The 18899-nt window shown below is 49.3% G+C and overlaps 1 protein-coding gene across 8 annotated transcripts in view; it reads right to left on the minus strand.

Annotated features, from left to right (window-relative positions):
* Positions 1–18899, minus strand: part of TIAM1 (TIAM Rac1 associated GEF 1) — a 155430-nt gene that overhangs the window by 35441 nt on the left and 101090 nt on the right. For all 8 annotated transcript variants that reach the window (XM_038129997.1, XM_038129945.1, XM_038129971.1 and 5 more), the window contains 7 exons: positions 17429–17653; positions 15973–16158; positions 13460–13606; positions 11001–11075; positions 10351–10521; positions 5370–5474; positions 3333–3414 (listed from right to left, as the gene is read on the minus strand). In XM_038129997.1, coding sequence (XP_037985925.1) covers positions 3333–3414; positions 5370–5474; positions 10351–10521; positions 11001–11075; positions 13460–13606; positions 15973–16158; positions 17429–17653 — 991 coding nt within the window. The remainder of the gene's footprint in view (positions 1–3332; positions 3415–5369; positions 5475–10350; positions 10522–11000; positions 11076–13459; positions 13607–15972; positions 16159–17428; positions 17654–18899) is intronic.

The raw sequence follows: 18899 nt of genomic DNA on the forward strand, positions 1-18899 counted from the left end.
TCCCTAAATGAGTGCAGGCAACCATTTGCTCTCTCATTTTCTAGAGAGTAGAAAAACATTTCCAAACCTCTGGGGGGAGTGGTTTGTTTTGACATGGAATCAGCTACCAGCCAAGAGGTGCAGATGTGCTGGGAGCCTATCCTGACTTTAGAACTCCTTTCAAGCTGATCCTTATGGCTGAGAGTTATTTTTTCATCCGTGATTTAAAAATAAAAATTAAAAAAAAAAGAGGAAAAGAGGGGGAAGAATGTGGCAGCTCAGAAGTGAGAAGCATATGGCCTTTCATGACTTACTGAGCTACTTGGAACCTGCATGCGAGCTACTGGGGCTGAACCAAGTGAAATTTGTGAAGCTCACTCAACACACCAGCCTTGGCAGAGAGAAGAACCCTGGACTAAAAGAGCAGCTGTAAAACAGTGTAGTTACTGGCTGTCATCACCACAAAGCCTACCTGGAAAACCCTGGAAAAACAGCAGAGTGTGCCCAAGGCTGCAGTTGGAGTCAGCACAGAGCATCAGCTCCTCAGAGCCCTTTTAAACTGAAATGCTGTTTTGGGCCAAGCTCCACACATTAAAAGCAGGCTGAGGGGCAGCTCAGGCTCTCACTGGGAGGAGATCAGTGTGCCCAAGCATCCTAAGCTCCCTGTCTCCTACAAGCAAAGGCTGAGAGAGCTGGGACTGTTCAGCCTGGGGAAGAGAAGCTTTGGGAATGCAGCTTTCCTGAAGGGAACCCATGGGAAGGATGGAGAGAGACTCGTGACAGGGGCCCAGAGTGACAAGGTGAGAGGGAACGCCTTCAAACTGAAAGAGAGCAGGTTTAGATGGGATTTTGGGCAGGAATTGTTCCCTGTGAGGGTGGGCAGGCCTTGGTGCCCAGAGCAGCTGTGGCTGCCCCTGGGTCCCTGGCAGTGCCCAAGGCCAGGCTGGACAGGGCTTGGGGCAGCCTGGGACAGTGGAAGGTGTCCCTGCCATGGCAGGGATGAGCTTTAAGGTCCTTTCCACCCCAACCCATAGAATTCTGGGATTCTGTGATTCCTCCATGAGAAGACCCCTGCCTCCTTCAATCCATCAGGCCTGAATGCACACGTAGTCACTTCTGAATTCATCTTTCAGCCATACTCATAAATCCTGCAGTTATTCCTGGCAGAAAGGGCAGAAGGAGCAATTACACAAGTTGTCATCAGCTTTAAGAGATGAGAGATGGGCAGCTGGCAACAGCCTGGAAGTGGTAATCACACACATACAGAGTGAACCTCTCCACAGACAGAATGTGACCCTGCCCTGCTGCATTTCCACAGCTGTGACAGTGGCTGGGCCTTGAGTGCCAGCGCTTGCCCTGCCATACACTCAGGTGACAGACACCTCAGCCCAGCGGCTGTGCAGTCTGTACACACTTGGGGACAGCAGGAATGTGCAGCTCCATCTGGCTGCCTTCCACAGGGGCTCCACACAAGAGAGGAAGGGCAGGAGTGGGTGGAAGCCACAGTGATTGCATAAGCTGGCATTGCTGCCAAAAACATTACCATCAAACTGTGCACGGGCTCTGAAACACAGGTGGGAAGAGATGGGTGCTGACCCAGGCAGAGCCTTCTCCTCACTGCAAAGTTCTGATGGCAGGAGAACAAAAGTCTGCATCTCTGAGGGCACGTGGCCTTGAACAAATCCACCTCCAGATAATCCCCCTGGCACAACCCCATGCCAGCACCTTCCTGATACACCTACCAGCTGGAAGCCAAGGATTCCTACTGATTTCTGCCCTCCCTGGCAAAGAGGGAAAGAGTACCAGCCAAAGAGGGGAGAACATCTGTGCTCGGGCCATCAGCAAAGCATCCCATGAGAGATCCAGCACTGGCCAGACCCTCCAGGAGTGCCTGTTACCACCACAGACACACTGCTGGGAGGAGAAACACCACAGAACATTCCCAGGTGAGCTCTCCCTGAGATGTGGTGTAGGAATGAGGTGATCTGTAAGGCCCTGTCCAGCCCAAACTGCTCCAGGACTGTGAATTCAGCACACACTCCTCACTGGATGAGCACACAAGGAGACACACACAGACCACAGAAATCCTTCTGCCAATTAGAGGCAAGCCACATTTGGCTATTTTCCCTCAATGAGAGAAAAGTCAGCTTTCAGCACCCTGTTACAGGGTCAGAGCACTGCACAGCTACACCCCACACCTCACACAGCTGATCGCATCTCACAGGACACCACAGTGCATTTCATTTTTTTTTTTTTTTTCATTTATCCCTTATTAAAAAAGAAGAAAAAGAAATAAACAGGAAATGCTATGAGACCCTGTAAGTCTGTGAACCCTGAACCATCACTGGGCTGGTGAATATTTCTTTCTTAGGCCCTCAGTATTCAAGCCCCAGTCAGTCCCACTGCTTTGCAGCAGAGCTCAATATTCCAATGGCCTGCAGCTGTACAATAAGCAGTTTGGAGACTTAGAATTATTCTAGTCATTAAAGCAGAATATTTAGATAAGCAGCAAAAAGATGCAGATTGGCTTCCTGTGGGGGAGCTTGCACAGATAACTCTAAAATAAACTCCAGAATTGTAATTGCCAGGCCAAAGGGCAAACTCACCAGGCTGGAGGGCTGCAACCTGAAATACCTGAAAGCTGACAAGCAGGAGCTGCACAGAGATGAGATTCTGCTGAAATGACACAGGGAGGCCCTCCCCTCCTTTGTGTTTCTGCCATGTGTCAGATCCTGGCTCAGGTGTCCGTGGGACACCCTCGAGGGCTGGAGCATCCCTGGGACACCCTGGAGCCAGGCATCCCCAGCCTCAGGAATGATGGGGCAGGCAGGAACCCACCTTGGGTGCCCCTGGCAGGCGAGAAGGAGCCAAGCAGCCTCTCTGGAGCTGCCTGGCCACAGAACTCAGATGCCTCGTGCCCCCAGCCATGCTCCCAAGGAGGGGGAAAGGAGGAAGGAGTGAGGAGGAAGAGCAGAGCTGCAGGGCCCTGCAGGCTGTGGGCAGTGTGGCAGCCCCAGCACAGCCCCCAGCAGGGCCCTGAGGGCTCCTGTGAGATGTGACAGCTGGCAGAGGATGCTGCTCCCACCCACAGCCTCCGTGGGTGGCGAACTACAGCAACAAGCACACACTGCTCCTCCTGCACATCCTGCAGCTCCAGAGAGCCACGTTCAGAGCACTCCAAACAAAGCTGCCCTCCTCCAGGGCAGGTGAATGCTGCCGTGGGTGGCTCAGCAATCAGAAGTGCTTCTCTCACTGTGCTCAAGAGACCTTTCAGGTACCTCAGTAAACAGCAGGCAAGAAGCTGCTAGAAGTGACTGGGGAGAAACAGCCAAACAAGGCAGGGAGTAACTCACCATAAATATCAGAGGATGCATCAGACTTCTCCATCTGAATGTGCTGGGTAATTTTCTGACAGATTTCTATTTCCTTGTACAGCTGAACAGAGGGGGGAAAAAACAAACACAAAAATATGTTACTGTGGGAGGACACATCAATTGTAATGGTTTGGAACAGATTTTTGGTTTTTAATTACAGGCAGAAGAGAGGGACTGTGGACATTATTTATCAAACAGTTTCTCTCCACCTGTGTGAGAGGCATTAGCAGTGTCACTCAGCTCTGCTGTTAGAACACAGTTAGAGAGGAGGAAGCAGTTTTCCCACCCCCACCACAAAACAGAGCACGCATAGATTTCCCTCAGTCAATACCATCTTGAGTGCACGAGAAACACAGCTTCTGCTCCCGTTTTCCTAATTTACAGGTAGCAACAGCTTCATGTTTTATCTTATTTTAATGAAGACATTGCAGGAATTCAGTTATTCAACAGCGCTAAAATCACAAGGAGTGATTTTGTTTCTTAAATACATTTCTTCGTTATCAGACTATCAGATTTGCTATACCTCAGCCTGACATTTCACCTTTAACACCTTGATGTTTATTTGTACCAAGGAAAGCCCGCAAGTCTTTGAAATGGTCATTAACATCCTTCCTGGGAGAGCAGCACAAATTCACACCTAGGCAATAGCCCAGAAGCCCCTCCATGCAGCTGCAAATCCCTCTGCCTTTCAGCACTGAAGTGACAAACCAGCCCTTGTCTTCGGAAAAAATCATAGCCCCAGGTGAAGGAGAGCCCACAGGTGAATATTAATTCTGTTTACATGCTGCTGTGAGTGTGAAAAAAATGCAATTCACAATAATTAATATTTTGAAATTCAGTGTTTGGACTGCAGTATTGACTCTTCCTTTGGAAAAGAAGAGGAACTCATTTGCAAAAGGTTTCCATTATAAAAATGTAATTTTATCTCCTGCTTCTATCAGCACTGCAAAAATCAGTGTTGCAGAATAGTTACAGCCCCACGGAAGTAACTCCATATTCTCCCCAAACAAGCCCACAGAGAGAAGCAAACATACAAAGCTTTTTGATTTAATATGCCCACATCAGACACCATCCTGCAGCACCCATCTCCACCATTCCCTGCACAGTCCCACTGACAGAGTTCTGGGTTCATTACAGCTTTTCAGAATAACCAGTAAGTGATGACTCTGTCAATCCTACACTCTCTCAACACAAGACAAGCCCCCAAAGTCCTTCCAGACTAAAAGCTGTCTCCACTGAGCTTTAATTTTCCCCCACTCTATCACACTTCCCAGTCCTAGCACTTTCTCACTATTTTTTGTTGTTGTTGACAGCATTAATGGAAAATCCCAGAAGTCCTTTGCTAAACGAGCAAAACCTCCACAACTAGCAAAGTTTTGCTTTCTATAAGTAAACCAGCCACCAATGAAAAGGACTTTATAAAGGTTTACAGCGTGCCTGTGTAGAATCACAGAGTTAAAGCATGACACTAATCCTGTTTGGTCTTTTTTTTTTTTAATCTCTCGTGGCAGAATTCCTTTGAAGTCTGCTTTCGAGACCAACGAGATGAAAACAGCCAGCTGAGGCAATTAAGGAAGAATATTCTCACACTTAACTCCAGACCTCCTTCACCTCAATCTTTACCTTACCATCAGAAAAAAACCCCAAAAAACACCCACCAACTTGTGTATTTTCCCCCCTATTTAAAATTCAGTGTCTTTAAAACCTCCATGGACAACATGAACAACAGGAAAAGACAACTTGGAGGGAAGTTAGGCTTCAATGTACCTTAGAGTGACTTTCACACATTGCCTGTGGCTGTCCCTCCTCTCTCCCCAGACACATCCACGCACAAATGTGAGCTACAGGATGAAAGGTTTGGAGAGATCCCTTTGCTGAAGGCCAATGTGCTATGGTCTGCAAAGCGCGGTAATTGCAAACTGAAAAGCATAACTCTGGCGCTCCAGAACGCCAGATAAACACCAATTAACAGCGTCCTAGCCAGTGTCATTTCATCAGCCCAGTGGGCAGCATTACCAGCTCATAGATCTCCTCCTCTGGCTTTGGCACGTAGAACTGGATCTGGTTCTCCAGCAGGAACTTCAGGCGCAGGTAGTGAGCAGAGCAGTCCAGCTGGTGTGTCTGCAAGAGACAGGGAGCCTTCAGACAGAAAAGCAGCCTTCCCCTCATCTCTGACCCTCACAGCAGCACCTTCCACCACCACCTCCTGCCTGAAAGCTGGACAAACCTGCTGTTCCTGCTCTCCCCCAGGAATAAGATCTGTGTACCCACCGAGGGCACTCTGCTGGCCTGGCATTCTGCTCCCTCCCAAACCATTCCAGAAGTAAGCCCATGCAGCAACAGACACCTCAGAGCATGCCTCTGGATAAAAGGGTAACAGAGCAAAGTAGAACAGGAGAGGTGGTCTCTGCTTGCTTTGGGTTTTTTTAGCATCTTCATAATTTAGCACGTAAATATGATGTGGCAGATTTCACGCAAGGTTAATAAACACACACACAAAAAAAAAAAAAAATCTGTCTGTCCTCTAAATTCCAAGCAGCTCAGGTTACACTGGCTGGAAGAAGCCAAGAGTTGCATCCTGGATTGCATCCCAGTGGAAACAGGTCACACCATTGTAATGAATTAGTTATAATTAGCTGAGGATACAGCATTTGGTCTGGGAGATGTTAACGACCTTTTCTCAGCATGATTAATAAGGTTGATTTAAGCAGAGGTTAATGCAGTGTGTAATCAAAACACATTACAAGTATGATAAACACAAAGGATATCATCCAGGAGTTACTTTCAAAGTTCCTAAACTAAATCTAATGAGAAACCCCAAAGTGATTCACAGATACAGGAGGTAAATTCTCCTCGCTGTCACTTCTGAAATCCCACTATTAAAGGCTTTTATACCTCAGCCTTTTCATTTTACCCCAGCAAATTAGCAAGGCTTCTCAGGCTGTGCTGAAAACAATGGCTTATCTGAAAACTCATGCAAGAGCATCACTATTGCCTGTTTGTCCTGTTTTTTAAAGCCTGGCTTTTCCAGTTCCAGCGTGATCCAGCAGCACTGAGGTGATGAGCAATGTACCTGTGGAGAACATCCCACCCTGACCCTCCAGCAAACACAAAGAGAACAGGAAACATTTTGAAAAGTCTGGATTAGCCCAGGAGTAAAAAAAGCTACCAATAGTAAGAAGGAAAACCAAAGCAGATCTATTGCTGCACTCTGCACAGTGCTCTGTTCAAATATGGCCAACCCAAAAGTCAAATTATCCTTGGATGAAATGGAGTACCTGAAATGGAACTACCTCTGTAATCCAGGCAAATTCCTAGTTAATTAAATAATGACTGAAATCCACCGAGGGCCGAAAGAAAAACAGCTGAATGCTGGAGATATCCTTGCTCCCTCACTTTTCTTTTTTGGAAAGCTTCTTGCTTGCTTTTCCCACTGATTCCTGCTGCTTTCAGCAGTTCTCCCTTTACAGACACACACATACAAACACCTCGGAAACTACAGGGAAGCAGAATTGGCATTAAAGGTTCAGAAATGACACAGAGGAGTCCTGGGTTACTTTCTGGTCAGCTTAGTTTACTGTCCCTAGAAGTGTCTTAAACAAAAACACAGGGAGGAGACTTAAACGCACTGAGTGCATCCATCCCCCATGTCTGGGGGTGTCCAGGGAAGGGAATGGAGCTGGGAAGGGAATGGAGCACCAGGAGGGGCTGAGGGAGCTGGAAAGGGGCTCAGCCTGGAGAAAAGGAGGCTCAGAGGGGACCTTGTGGCTCTGCACAACTCCTGGCAGGAGGCGACAGCCAGGGGGAACAGGGACAGGAGGAGAGGGAACAGCCTCAGGCTGGGCCAGGGCAGGCTCAGGGTGGACACAGCAGGAATTTCCCCATGGAGAGGAACAGACTGCCCAGGGAGGTTTGGAGTGCCCATCCTGGAGGTGTCCAAGGAATTCCTGGAGGTGGCACTCAGTGCTCTGGGGCTGGGGACAGGGTGGGCATTGGGCACAGCCTGGACTCCTGGTCTCTAGGTCTTTTCCAACCTGAAGGATTCTGTGATTCTGTGAAGCTGGCAGCCTCCTCCTCCTCCACAAAGAGGATCTTGTCCCTGTGTCCTGTGCCCAAGCTGCACCTCAGGGTGTCTGATGGTCAGTGCCAGCTGTGCTGCCCAGCCCCACAACACCACCCAAAGCCCAGGGCTGGCAAGAGACCCCATCCACAGCCCACCAATGTCCTTCCCTTGTGGAGGAGACCCAAGGAATGCTTTCCAGCCTGCCCAGGCAGGCAGAAATCACCACCTGTGATGAATTCATCCAGTCTGGGGCCTCCAGGCTCTGGGCAGAGCATCAGCTGAAGACAAAACTGGGTAAAACTTGTATTTAGAGCCATGCATTTCTTCCAACAAACCCCATCAGCCCAAATGGATGCCATCAATCTAGTACACTGTGATCCCATCCAGGTCAGGAATGAGAGTCCCAACCATGAGCCACCCCATTTAGCTAATTAACATCCTACAGTTGCCCCAGGGCAGTGTCTACCTCCAAATCTGACCCTGGTTAAAGTGTCTCAAATAGGGCCATGATGTTCTACTGAAGTGAAAGGAAAAGGTCCCTGGAATGTGGACACAGCCAGGCTGCCCTAAAAGCCAAACCATTAACCCACTTTTTGTTGCTGGGAGCTGCATCCATATGTGGGGAGGTGGGAGCAGAAACAGGGCAGCTTTAGTGATAGGAATATCCTTTCAAGACCACCCAAAATACCTTTCAGCCATCCAAATCAGCTTCTTGGTTTATTTATTTCTCTCCTAATAACTCTGGCTGGGTCTGGACTAAATTAAGCAGCTAACCGTGTTTAAAGCACAGCCTGACAGCTCAGCTGAGGTGCTCGACAAGAAGAATTTACAGCCAGGCTGGGATCCCATTCAAGAGGCTCCAAGTGCCACGGTGGGCTGGCACACAAGCCCAGCTCCTTTCTGGCCAAGGAGAGGGCCTGGCACGTTCTCCCAGCTTGCTGGGGGATACCTTGGTGGCAGCACCACAGGAACGTGGCCATCCCACCGCTCCTGGGTGGCCCCAGCTCTCCCAGCAGGGAAACACCAGCCCAAAAGCAAAGTAAGCCCCCAGAGCATCAGGCTTCACTTCTCAGAGGCTCTGAGCACAAATTCAGACACCTTGGGCCATCTGCTTCTTGCCCCTCATGCAGGTCCCTTTGAAAAATGTAAATGGTGAGGGGGGAAAAAAAAGCCCAATCCTTTCTTGCCTCACTTTTTGTGCAGTCAAAAGACAAAATGCCATGTAGTCATCTGGGCTTGTTTTTTACTGCTGTTATCTCCATATTGGGTTTGGGTGTTATTATCTCCACGCTGGCTCTGCCTAAATCCGTATCCAGAGTGTGATTTCCTCCTCCATTTTAAGACATACCATTATGCAAATGTTAGTAATGCATATACATTCGTTCACACTGAGCAGTGTCATCACAGAATCACAGGATGGTTAAGATTGGAAGGGACCAACTATTTCCTATCAGCCATAGAAAGCAATTGAATGCATATACACTGAGTTTTCCTGCCTTCCAAGTGATGTTGCTAGTTATATCTGAGGAGAAATCTTTTGCGAAACCACTTTAAAAATGCTTTAAACACTCCTCCCACCAATCTTGAATCATAAAAGTGTCACAAAGCATCCTCCAAAGCCTAACTCGCTGTATAATAACAAGCAGCAATGTTAGCATAAGAACACATTTTCCACAATGACTTTAGTGCATTGAATGTTCTCCAACAGAAGAATCGAGCTCAGTTTAGCAGCACAGATTTAACCACATCTACAAACATGAGGGGGTTTACATGAAATGTAGAGCTTGAAATGTTTACTGTACCAGAACTTGACTGGTTCTCAGATGGCAGATGGCAAACTGATGTGAAATGATGTGGATCGGATATTAAAGGGGGGAAAATGAGCTGAATGCAAGAGACAGAAGAAAGAGATTGATTATTAAATGCTACAGAAAAAAAAGCATCTCAACAGTGTTTTTCAGGCTGAAAACTTTACAGAAAGGAAGGAAACAGATAGCACCTCTTGAAAAAACACTCACCAACCTCCCCTTCTCCTTAAACACCCCCACCCACCGCAGCAAAAGCAGAGTGAGAGACCAGACCCTCAGCAGCACCTGCTGAAACCACGGAGCTACTCCAGCCAAGGACCCAGTCCACTGACTTAACCATCCTCACCCAAAGCAGAACACAAATCCTAAAAATAAATCATTACTAATAATGTGTCATCCAGCTTCCCTGTTATGCCTCTCTCCAAAAACGTCATCTTTTGCTGAAGACAAAGCAGAGCTTTCACAAGCTGCAGCGCACCTGGCAGAGAGACGAGCGCACCGTGCAATTACTGGAAACAAACGCCTTTCTCTCACCTTCCCTCTCTTTAGGAGCACACGCAACACGCTCTGAAAGTCCCCAAAGTTATGCTCTCAATGGTAATAAATGTTTTCTTTTCTCCTGCTGTTGTTGTTGTACAAAGCAGACTCACTTTTCAGAGCGGCACGTGACAGGAGTTGGGTCTCGCTTGGAAAACATACATTATGCAGCTGCCAGAGCTGAAAGCCTGTGTTTAATTTGTCAAAGTTCCCAACTCTTTAGAGATGTAACTCTTTTTAATGGCCCAACGGCTCTGATACTTCATCTGGCAAAGAAATCCAGGTGGTTTTTCTTCCCCCTCACTCCAGTGCAGATAAAAGCTTCCCCCCTCCGTCCCCTCGTGCCACCCACGCGAGGTTGGGCCGGGTTCTGCGCTGCAGGCAGCAAACACAGGCACCTTCCCCCACTCCTGGGGCTGCTGCTCTCCCAGTGCCAGCTGCAGGGAATTCTCTGCTGCGCTCCTGGCCTCACCACCGCAGTGTAATTTGTGTTTTTCACCCAAGAGAGAACCGGTGTCTCAGTGCAGAGCAGTCCAAGCAGTGGCACACGAGGCTGCACTGATTTCCAGCTGCCCCAGGGCACGTTTACCTTGCAGATCATCTCCAGCACATCCCTGGAGGTGTCCCCAGGCCGGATGACAGTCAGGGCAGGCTGGTTGTTGGGAAGGCAGAACCACGAGGGCGTGAAGTACTCGTGGACCCATATATCACAGTCGGGGTTGTGCTGGTGGACGCTGCTCAGGGCCACTTCTTTCTCCCTCTAAACACATAAAATCCATCATGACAATCCCAGCCCAACACAGCTCCCTCTTCATCAGTAACTAGTGCATCAGAGCTCTATAGTAACTCTGCATCAGAGCTCTCTTAGAGAGAAGATATTTTGCTCCTAAGCCCAGGTTGAAGGCTTGTCTGGACAGGAACATGCAGTTTTCCCTGAGCAGGGTAGAGTGTGCCTCCTGTGCCACCCACACAGCTACACTGCTGCAGTGTGCTTCTCCTGGGGTTTCACCCTATGGCTACTGGGAATGCTAGGAATGCAACAACAAAACAGGAGGGATGAAAGCAGATTTGAATTTAAAACCGAAATCTGCAGCGTTTCTGGGCAAACCACAACAAAACTGTTGTGGGTACTGCAGCTCCAATGCTTAGAAATGGCAAAATAGTGAATCTTTGTATTTATTCTAAATTTACTGGCTGTAAACGTGGGGGAAGGAGGCAGCTGGAGAGCTGGGGTTTTACCTTGCCATCTGGGACTGTGTCATCAAAGATCCCTTCAAGAGATTTCTTCACTGAATCCACTCCTTCTCCAAACACCTGAGGAACAAGAGGGGATCTGTTTTAAAGTGAACGTGACTCCCTGTGCACAGCACATGCCACGGGCAGAACAGCCTGTCTCACATCCAGCACGGAATTCAAACTGAGAAATACAAACAGCCATCTCCAAACACACTGCTTGCAGAAATGCTTCACTCTTGTAAACATTTGGGATGGGGAAAACCTTCTTCAGGGTGGGTAGGTCACATCCAGCAGCCCCTCTAACCTCTTTCTGCTTCAGCCTGTCATCCAAAGAGAAACAACACAAGAACAAGGAGGTGGTTTCAGCAGAGAGGGGATCCCAAACACCAGGTCAGCTCACTCCAGGTGCCATTCCTTAAACACAGGGAAGTGCTGTCCTGTGTCCCCCACGCCCAGCTCCTCACTAGGACCACTCGTCCTGAGCACAGCTGTGGCTTTACTGACACAGGCACACCTTTGCACCAGTCTCTGTCCAGACCTGGGCTCTCCACCAAGGTTTGCAGGGCAGTGACCTGGGGGACCCTCTCCAACAGTCCCTGCCTCTCTGCTGCAGATGCACTGGAGAAAAGGAAAACAGTAGCCTGATGGAAGAGAAGGTGAGGTGGAAAACAAGCTGGTGGTACAGGAAGATTAGAGGCCACTTCTGCTTGGAGGTCTGCCCGGACTTGGTGGAACTGGACTAATTTTATCTCTCTTTGTGCTGGGTTTCTCCACCAGTAAAAGTGGGACATGAACACTTCCCCACACCTCTGCCAATGCTGAGAACTCAGAAGGGCTCTGCTTCTGGCTGGCTTTGTAATGACCCAGCTGCCAAAACGTACTCAGCAAACATTCAAGCACAAGGCAGTGTAACCCTTCTCTAATGAACCAGGAGCTGGTAACCCAGCACGAGCCAGAGAGCCAAAACCAACAGGATCCTGTGCAGGAGGAATGGCCAAACAGGAACATGTGCAGCATCCACCCCAAATCAGCTCAGGGCTGCATCAGAAGGGCAGGCAGGGTTGGTGCTGCAGCAGAACCCAACAATGAGAATAGAAAAGTTCAGTTTTATAGCTCCACATCAGCACAGCTCTGGGATCAAGTTGCTGGGCTGTTAATTATTGCCTGGCTAAAATGAAGCAGGGTCCAGGAAGCATGGGAAAAGGTCTCTGCCTTTTGGGGATTTACAGTTGGTTGCTCCCAATAGTAACACTTTGCACAAGCAAGGGAAATGTGTTCAGACACTGCTTTTAGACACTCTGCTACTTCCTCAAAACTTCACACTTTTTACAACTCTCTGCACAATGGATTTCCTTTAACCTGGAACAGAATCCCTCTCCATGCCTGTGCTGTGGAGGCGTGAGGGGGGCAGGAGCAGGGGAGGCAGCGTGAAGAACGCGATTATCTCCACTGAAAGGAAAAACAAAAGGGGGAGCTTGGGGGGGTAAAAACAGGTTTGAAAACACAGCACGGGCAGGATCCCAGCTCAGGACAAGGGATTTGAGGCAAGTAAATACAAAGCAATGGGGATGCTGCAGCATCCGCTCAAGGAACTGGGAATGTGCTCATGGAGCTGCATTCTAACCAAACCCTGGGCTTCTGCTCAGCCTCTAAATATCAGGTGAACTTTCAGTGTCTCGCTCCGAACAGGCTCATCATCCTCTGCTGAACAAAACAAACACCCACTGCTGCCTGAACAGACAGCACAAGAAATCACAGGGCACAGAACAACGTGTGTCCCCAGCCTCTCTCCTTAAAAGAAGTGAGGGAAGAGAAAGAAAGGCAGAGCCTACATTTCCTGCAATTAGATGAGGTATGGCTCTCAAAAAGTGATAGCTGTAATTAGGGATGTTTGGAAAGAATAACAGGGAGGCACCTTCCTACCACACTGGAGCATGTTTTCTAGAGAAAGATCTGGGCAGTGACTGAGTGGAAACTGCACAACTTCTGCTTTTTTATAAATCTGAAGCAAAACAGGGAGTGTCCCAACTAAATGCAAAGCTTCTTGTCACTTCAGGAAGCTTTCACCAAACTCAGCTGCATTTAAATCATTGTACAAACTCATCATTTTAAATTAAAAATAAAATTAAATTAAAAACCAAACAAGTCTGTTTTGGGGTTTTTTCTCTCCAAAGCTGTGCCCGTTTTACACTGGTGCTTTGTTGCTCCTGAGATTAGGGAGGGCACCTGCAGGAAAAGCAGAAGGAGGAGAAATGCAACAACAGAATTCAGCTAAAGAAAAGGGCAAATTCCAACCCTTTGGTAGGAGCTGCTGTGCCCTGATGTGCAGCTGCAGGCCCTGATTTTGGAAAGGGATGAGGAATGCCATGACTCTGTGCCAATGACTCCTTGTACGGGCAGTGTTCTGCCCGCCAACAAACCACCCCTGCAAATAACACCAACCCCAAACTCCCACCTCTTACCTGGTTAATGCTTGGCCTCCCCTGCTTCTTCTTCGAGGTAGTGTCCAGCCCCCAGAGAGAAGAAAACCTGCTCCTCCTCTTGCTGGCAGACCTGGACATGGCCTGTGTCCTTCTCCTCACTCCCGACTCCCCCGTGCGAGCCGCCACCTGTCAACGCCACATGGCTTCAGCATCAGAGCTGCAGCACCCCAGAACACACCCCTCCAAACTCGGGGGCGGGGGGAAAGGGGAAAAAAAGGAAAAATCCTATGGCAACACAGGGCTCTCGCTGCTGGGACAGAGGGGATGCTGCCAGGCTGCTGCCTTCTCACTGCAAATTAACTCACTTCTGCCAACATCCAGTATCAAATATTGAAATGGACAGTACACACCACCTCCATCAGTTTTTGGCATTTAATGTGAGATGTTTTAAAGGAGCCTAATCATCATCAAGCTAAACCACAGCACCAGAGAAGGATTTGTGGTTTTTCTTTTCTTTCTCTTTTCCTAGCAAGGTTTCAAAGCTGGGCATGTGAAACCTGAGATTTCCAAACTTATCTGTTGCTTCCCAAAAACCCGGTCTTCCTCTTTGCTCTTTCCTGTGGAAACACTCTGGGCATCCTGGTGCTGACTCAGAAGTGCAGCAAGGCCAGATAAAGGCTTGCAGGGAGCTCACGGCATTTAAGCCTGCACTTCCTTAAAGATAAGTGACATCTGAAGGATTGAGCAAGGCACAGGAAGGGGAAAAGTGAGCTGAAGTGACCCTTCCCATAAGAGCAGGGTCAGCTGCTCTACAGCAAAATGCCCCGTGGCAACAAGAGACATTGCCTTGACTGAGCCCAGCTATCTGGGGAGCTCTGGAGATCAGTGGGACATCACTCAGAGTTGAAGAGTTCAGGCCCCAAAAAAAAAATCTGTCAAAACAGATTTCCCACGTGGAGGTATCCTGAGGAGAGGAGCTCCTCTCCTGCCAAAAAAGGAGTGGTAGGGAACGGCAGGAGGCAGGGCACAGACAGACAGACCCACCCTGCTGACTGCACCTCCTGGAACACCTCAGTGCTGCATTGCCACAGCCCAGAGCAGCAGAATAGCCCTGGGAACACCCACGTCCCCAAGGGATGGCACCAGCTGAGGAACTGGCTGGCTGGAGGCAGCACATCCAAAACTGCAGTGGGATGGACAGAGGGCTGGCTGCTGCACCAGGGAATTGGGTGAGGAGCGGGGGCTCCCCTTGGGAAAGGGGGTGAAATCCAGGAAAAGGAGAACCTGAGCACCACAGCAACACCTCCATTTCCACGGCCAGGACTGGGAGAGGCTCCACAGCTGTGCCTGGGACATTTACACAGAGCCACCTGGGGTAACTCAGCACATCCTTGGATGAATGTACCAAGCAACTTCTTCAGGAGACTCAGGTCATGGAATCACAGAATCATTTGGGATGGAGGGGACCTTAATGCCCATCCCATCCTATCCCAGCCCCTGCCATGGGCAGGGACACCTTCCACTGTCTCAGGCTGCTCCAAGCCCCGTCCACCCTGGCCTGGGACACTTCCAGGGATCCAGGGGCAGCCCCAGCTGCTCTGGGTAAATTCCCTTCCTAAAACTTGAGCTAGGACTCCTCACATGAGGCTGCATTTCCCCACATTCCTGGGGGCAAAGGAGGACATGGGAGTTTGCTGAGAGGAGAAGAAAACACGTGTCTCTTCCAACACAACATTTTCCAAACATATTTTTTCCCTTGGCTCTCCAGAGACACCAGCATGAAGAGGCAGACTGTTTTTCAAGCTAACGCTCAGTGCTTTGCTTGATGCGGAAAAAAAAGCATAAATGCAAATTACAGCCCGCCACTTAAAAAATATAATAAATCCACCAGCAATTAGCAGGATGATGACGCTAATCTTTTCATATAGGAAAGAATAAAAACGCCCCTGACTGAATTACAGCTCTGCATTCAACTGAAGGCTACAGCTGACATCCACAAGACAACAGTGGAGCTCAGCTATTTCTGTGAACCTCCAGGAGTCCAAGCCGAAACTACAAGAACTTAATTCAAATTCATTAAAACCCCACCACTTTGCAAAACACTTCCCTGTACTTTCAAGAGCTGGGCTGTTATGGTACTTAAATTTAAACAACCATTATTTGCCACACAATAGGGAGCACATTTGTGGAGCATCAGGTGCTGATGACCAGAGTATTGGAATAATTGCTCAGTAGTGGGAATAACTGGAATAAAGTCAGATAGGCCCAAGAAGGTCTCAGCCAGCACCTGCTGAGGGTCTCAGAACGGCTCCCACTGACTTCATGGGATGTGTGGATCACACCCAAGTCCATGGACACTTGAGATGATCCTGCTCTTGTAACAGGAAGATCTGTTTCTGGTGGAAATTACAGATGACACCTCTAGGACAGAGATGGCTCTTCCCCAAGGCCGTGGCAGCAGCAGCTGCTCCTCCAGCCCAGCCCAGCCCCTCTGGGAGCAGCATCTCCCGCAGGGCCGGGTCCCTGAGCCCTGCCCAGCCCTGGCCACTCACCAGTGCGTGGAAGGAGGACACGGAGAAGATGCCCAGGCGGCCCATGGCCAGCTTGGTGGGGCGGCTGGCGAAGGCCAGCAGGCGCTTGGGGTTGGGCAGCTCCCCGCCCTGCAGGCTGGCCAGGTAGCAACGGTACCGGAACAGGTCCATCTGGAACTGCTCCAGGTTCTGCTCCCACACGAAGATCTGCCATGGCACAGAAGGGGCACAGAAGGGGCACAGAAGGGAAGAACAGGCTGGTAAATGCATTGAAACAATTCCCAGCGACACACCCTTTTCACCAGTGCTGATCTCACCCAACAAATCCTGGTTGCTGATTTTCCCACATTTCCCTGCCCTCCCAACCCCCCAAAGGATGCAAATAGTTAAAGAGTTTTGATTAGATGGAAAATAACTTTTTTTTACATTCGTGGCAAAAGTCTCCTCCTGGGACAACTGCTCCTTTGATACAATGCTAATTAACAGGATTAAATTTTCATTTCTAATTTTCTTTGTATTTCCAGGATTCTCTGCTCAGCAGCCCCTTAAGAGGCTTCTTTCATGCATCAAGAGCATCTGAGGAACCAGAAGAGCAAAGCCCACCAAACTCCAGGCACAGGGCAACCCAAATCAGCAGCCACAGCAGCAGCTTTGCTGTGAGCAACAACAGAGCTTGAAAAAGTGCCATCACTGGGGATAATTAATCTGATCAGTGGAAGAGTGCTGTAATCAGCCTATGGAAGGACTTATTTAAATAATTCAAACAGCTTATAGGAAACAGTTTCAAAGCATCCAGACAAACTCAGTTACATAAAGAGACTGCTCTGCCTTCTCACTGTGACTGACAGCTTTGAGTGGAGCTCTTTAGCATCTCCTTCCCCTTTCTCCCCCATTTCCCCTTCTCACGGGCTTCCAGGGGGTACAAATCCCTTTAGCTCAGCCCCAGCCACTTCCCCCCATGCTTTGCACGACAGGCACACTTGGCAGCCGTGGTAGGAGAGCTCTAAATGAGGGAAACAGCAGCCATATGTTAAGTTTCCCAAAATAAGGTGCTGCTACAGCAGCGGGAGAGACATCTGCTTGAGGCTCTGTGCTTCTGAAACCCAGCCACGCTGTCCACTTGAAGGCAGCAGGAGCGGGCCCAGGGGAGCCAGGGATGCAGCACAAGGTCAAGGCAGGCCCTTGTGACAAGCAGAAACCAGGCATGGCTTCTCCAGCCCAGCTGCCCGCAGAAGCAGCAGCCTCTGGCACACTTGCATCAGCAGGGTTTGTTGGTGTGTGAACAGCTGTTCCCCCAAGGCATCCTCCTCCTATCAAAATCTCCTGGAGGCCAGCAGAAGACAGCCCATGCTGTACCTCAGTGGAGCAACGGTGCAGCTGCGGCAGCCAGCACAGCTCTCTTGCTCCCACCTGCTCCAGGGGGCTCCCAACAACCTCTAAAAGGCCTGAAACCTGCGCTAGGGACTTCTGAGTTTACCTGGTCCAGTATGGTCTTCTTCTTCTTGGAGTCTGTTACGGAGGAGAGCTGCATTTCCCCCATTTTCTTCATCTTCTCATCCATGTCGATCTTCTGCTCCAGCTTTTTGATCTCTGTCTTAAGCAGCTTGAGTGTGTCCTCCTTGTGGTGCTGCCGGGCCACAGCGGTGGCGCACGCCGAGTGGATGGCCGTGATCCAGTTCTCCAGCTCCGTCTGGCTGCACGTCTGCCCATGGGCAAAGGGGGAAAGAACTCAGCATCCTCCTCCAAACCAACTGCAGATCAACACATGCAACTCCAAGGAGTTTGCTCTCCCTTTGATCTCGAGATTCAAAGCCTTAAATCCACTTACATACCCCCATCATCCCTAAGCAGGCCGTTTTTAACTCAGCACTCAGAATTACACCTCTATCTGAGCTTTGCAGCTGGGGGTGCTTCCCAGCAAGGCCTCAGCAATTACCTCCCTGGCCATCATTTCTAGCTTGGCATTTAACCATGGTTTCTAAACTCCAGCTCCTTGAGGCAGGGAATGCACCACTGCTGTGCCCTTCCCAGGATGGAGAGCTTTTCTGGCATCCACCAGTTAATAATAAATTAATGGCAGAAAACGTGACCATGAGAAGTACGAGTGGCTTTATTGTGGTGCACAGACAAGCAAGCTTTCTGTTTCAGAAGGTCCCAAAGCACTCTGAAGACACCCCTGTCACCATTAAAGGCATGCTCATCCTCGTTTCCACTGCTCTGGCACTGTCCCTTCCCAAGCACAGATATGGCAGTTTGGGAAAAGGGAACATTTCTCCTTGCTGGAAGTGTCCAAGACCAGGTTGGACAGGCCTTGGAGCAACCTGGAATAGTGGAAGGTGTCCCAAGCCATGGCAGGGCGTAGAACTGGATAATCTTTAATGTCCCTTCCAGCCCAAACCGCTCCCATGAGACACCAGGCTGGAGCATGGGACACCAGTACTTCTTTCTGGAAGAGAATTATTCTGATTAGAGGCTTTTGACACACAAAGAAGAATCTTTCCAGATTATTCTTTCCAGATTTTCAAAATAAAAAGTCAATCTTAGGCCTTTACAGGAAATTATGGAACAAACTTTCCAGCCAGCTCAGGGTTGTAGAGGACTTTCGTGAGTGTCAGCCTGTGGCAATAATCACACTGGTATTTGGCTGGAAGAGCAGCAAGGTGCCAAATCACCTTGGTCTAATTAAACTTTCTGATGATGCCTGATCTATTAATAGACAGCCCAGCATGACTTCTCCATTTGCTGGAGAAGATGAGGAAGGTCATCCTCGCTGAGGTCACAACCAACAGCCAAGGATGAAGCTAAGGAGAGCTCCCCAGAGAGGCCCAGCTGGGCTTCACACTGATGCTCCCCAAACTTTGGTGGCACAAGTGTGTCCCAGAATGACACCGCTTCCCTCACTCAGGCTGTAAGCCCTAAGCAGAAGCAGGATCTACTGCAGAAGGACT

This window comes from Motacilla alba, chromosome 1, assembly GCF_015832195.1.
Source record: "Motacilla alba alba isolate MOTALB_02 chromosome 1, Motacilla_alba_V1.0_pri, whole genome shotgun sequence".
Lineage (NCBI taxonomy): Eukaryota > Metazoa > Chordata > Aves > Passeriformes > Motacillidae > Motacilla > Motacilla alba.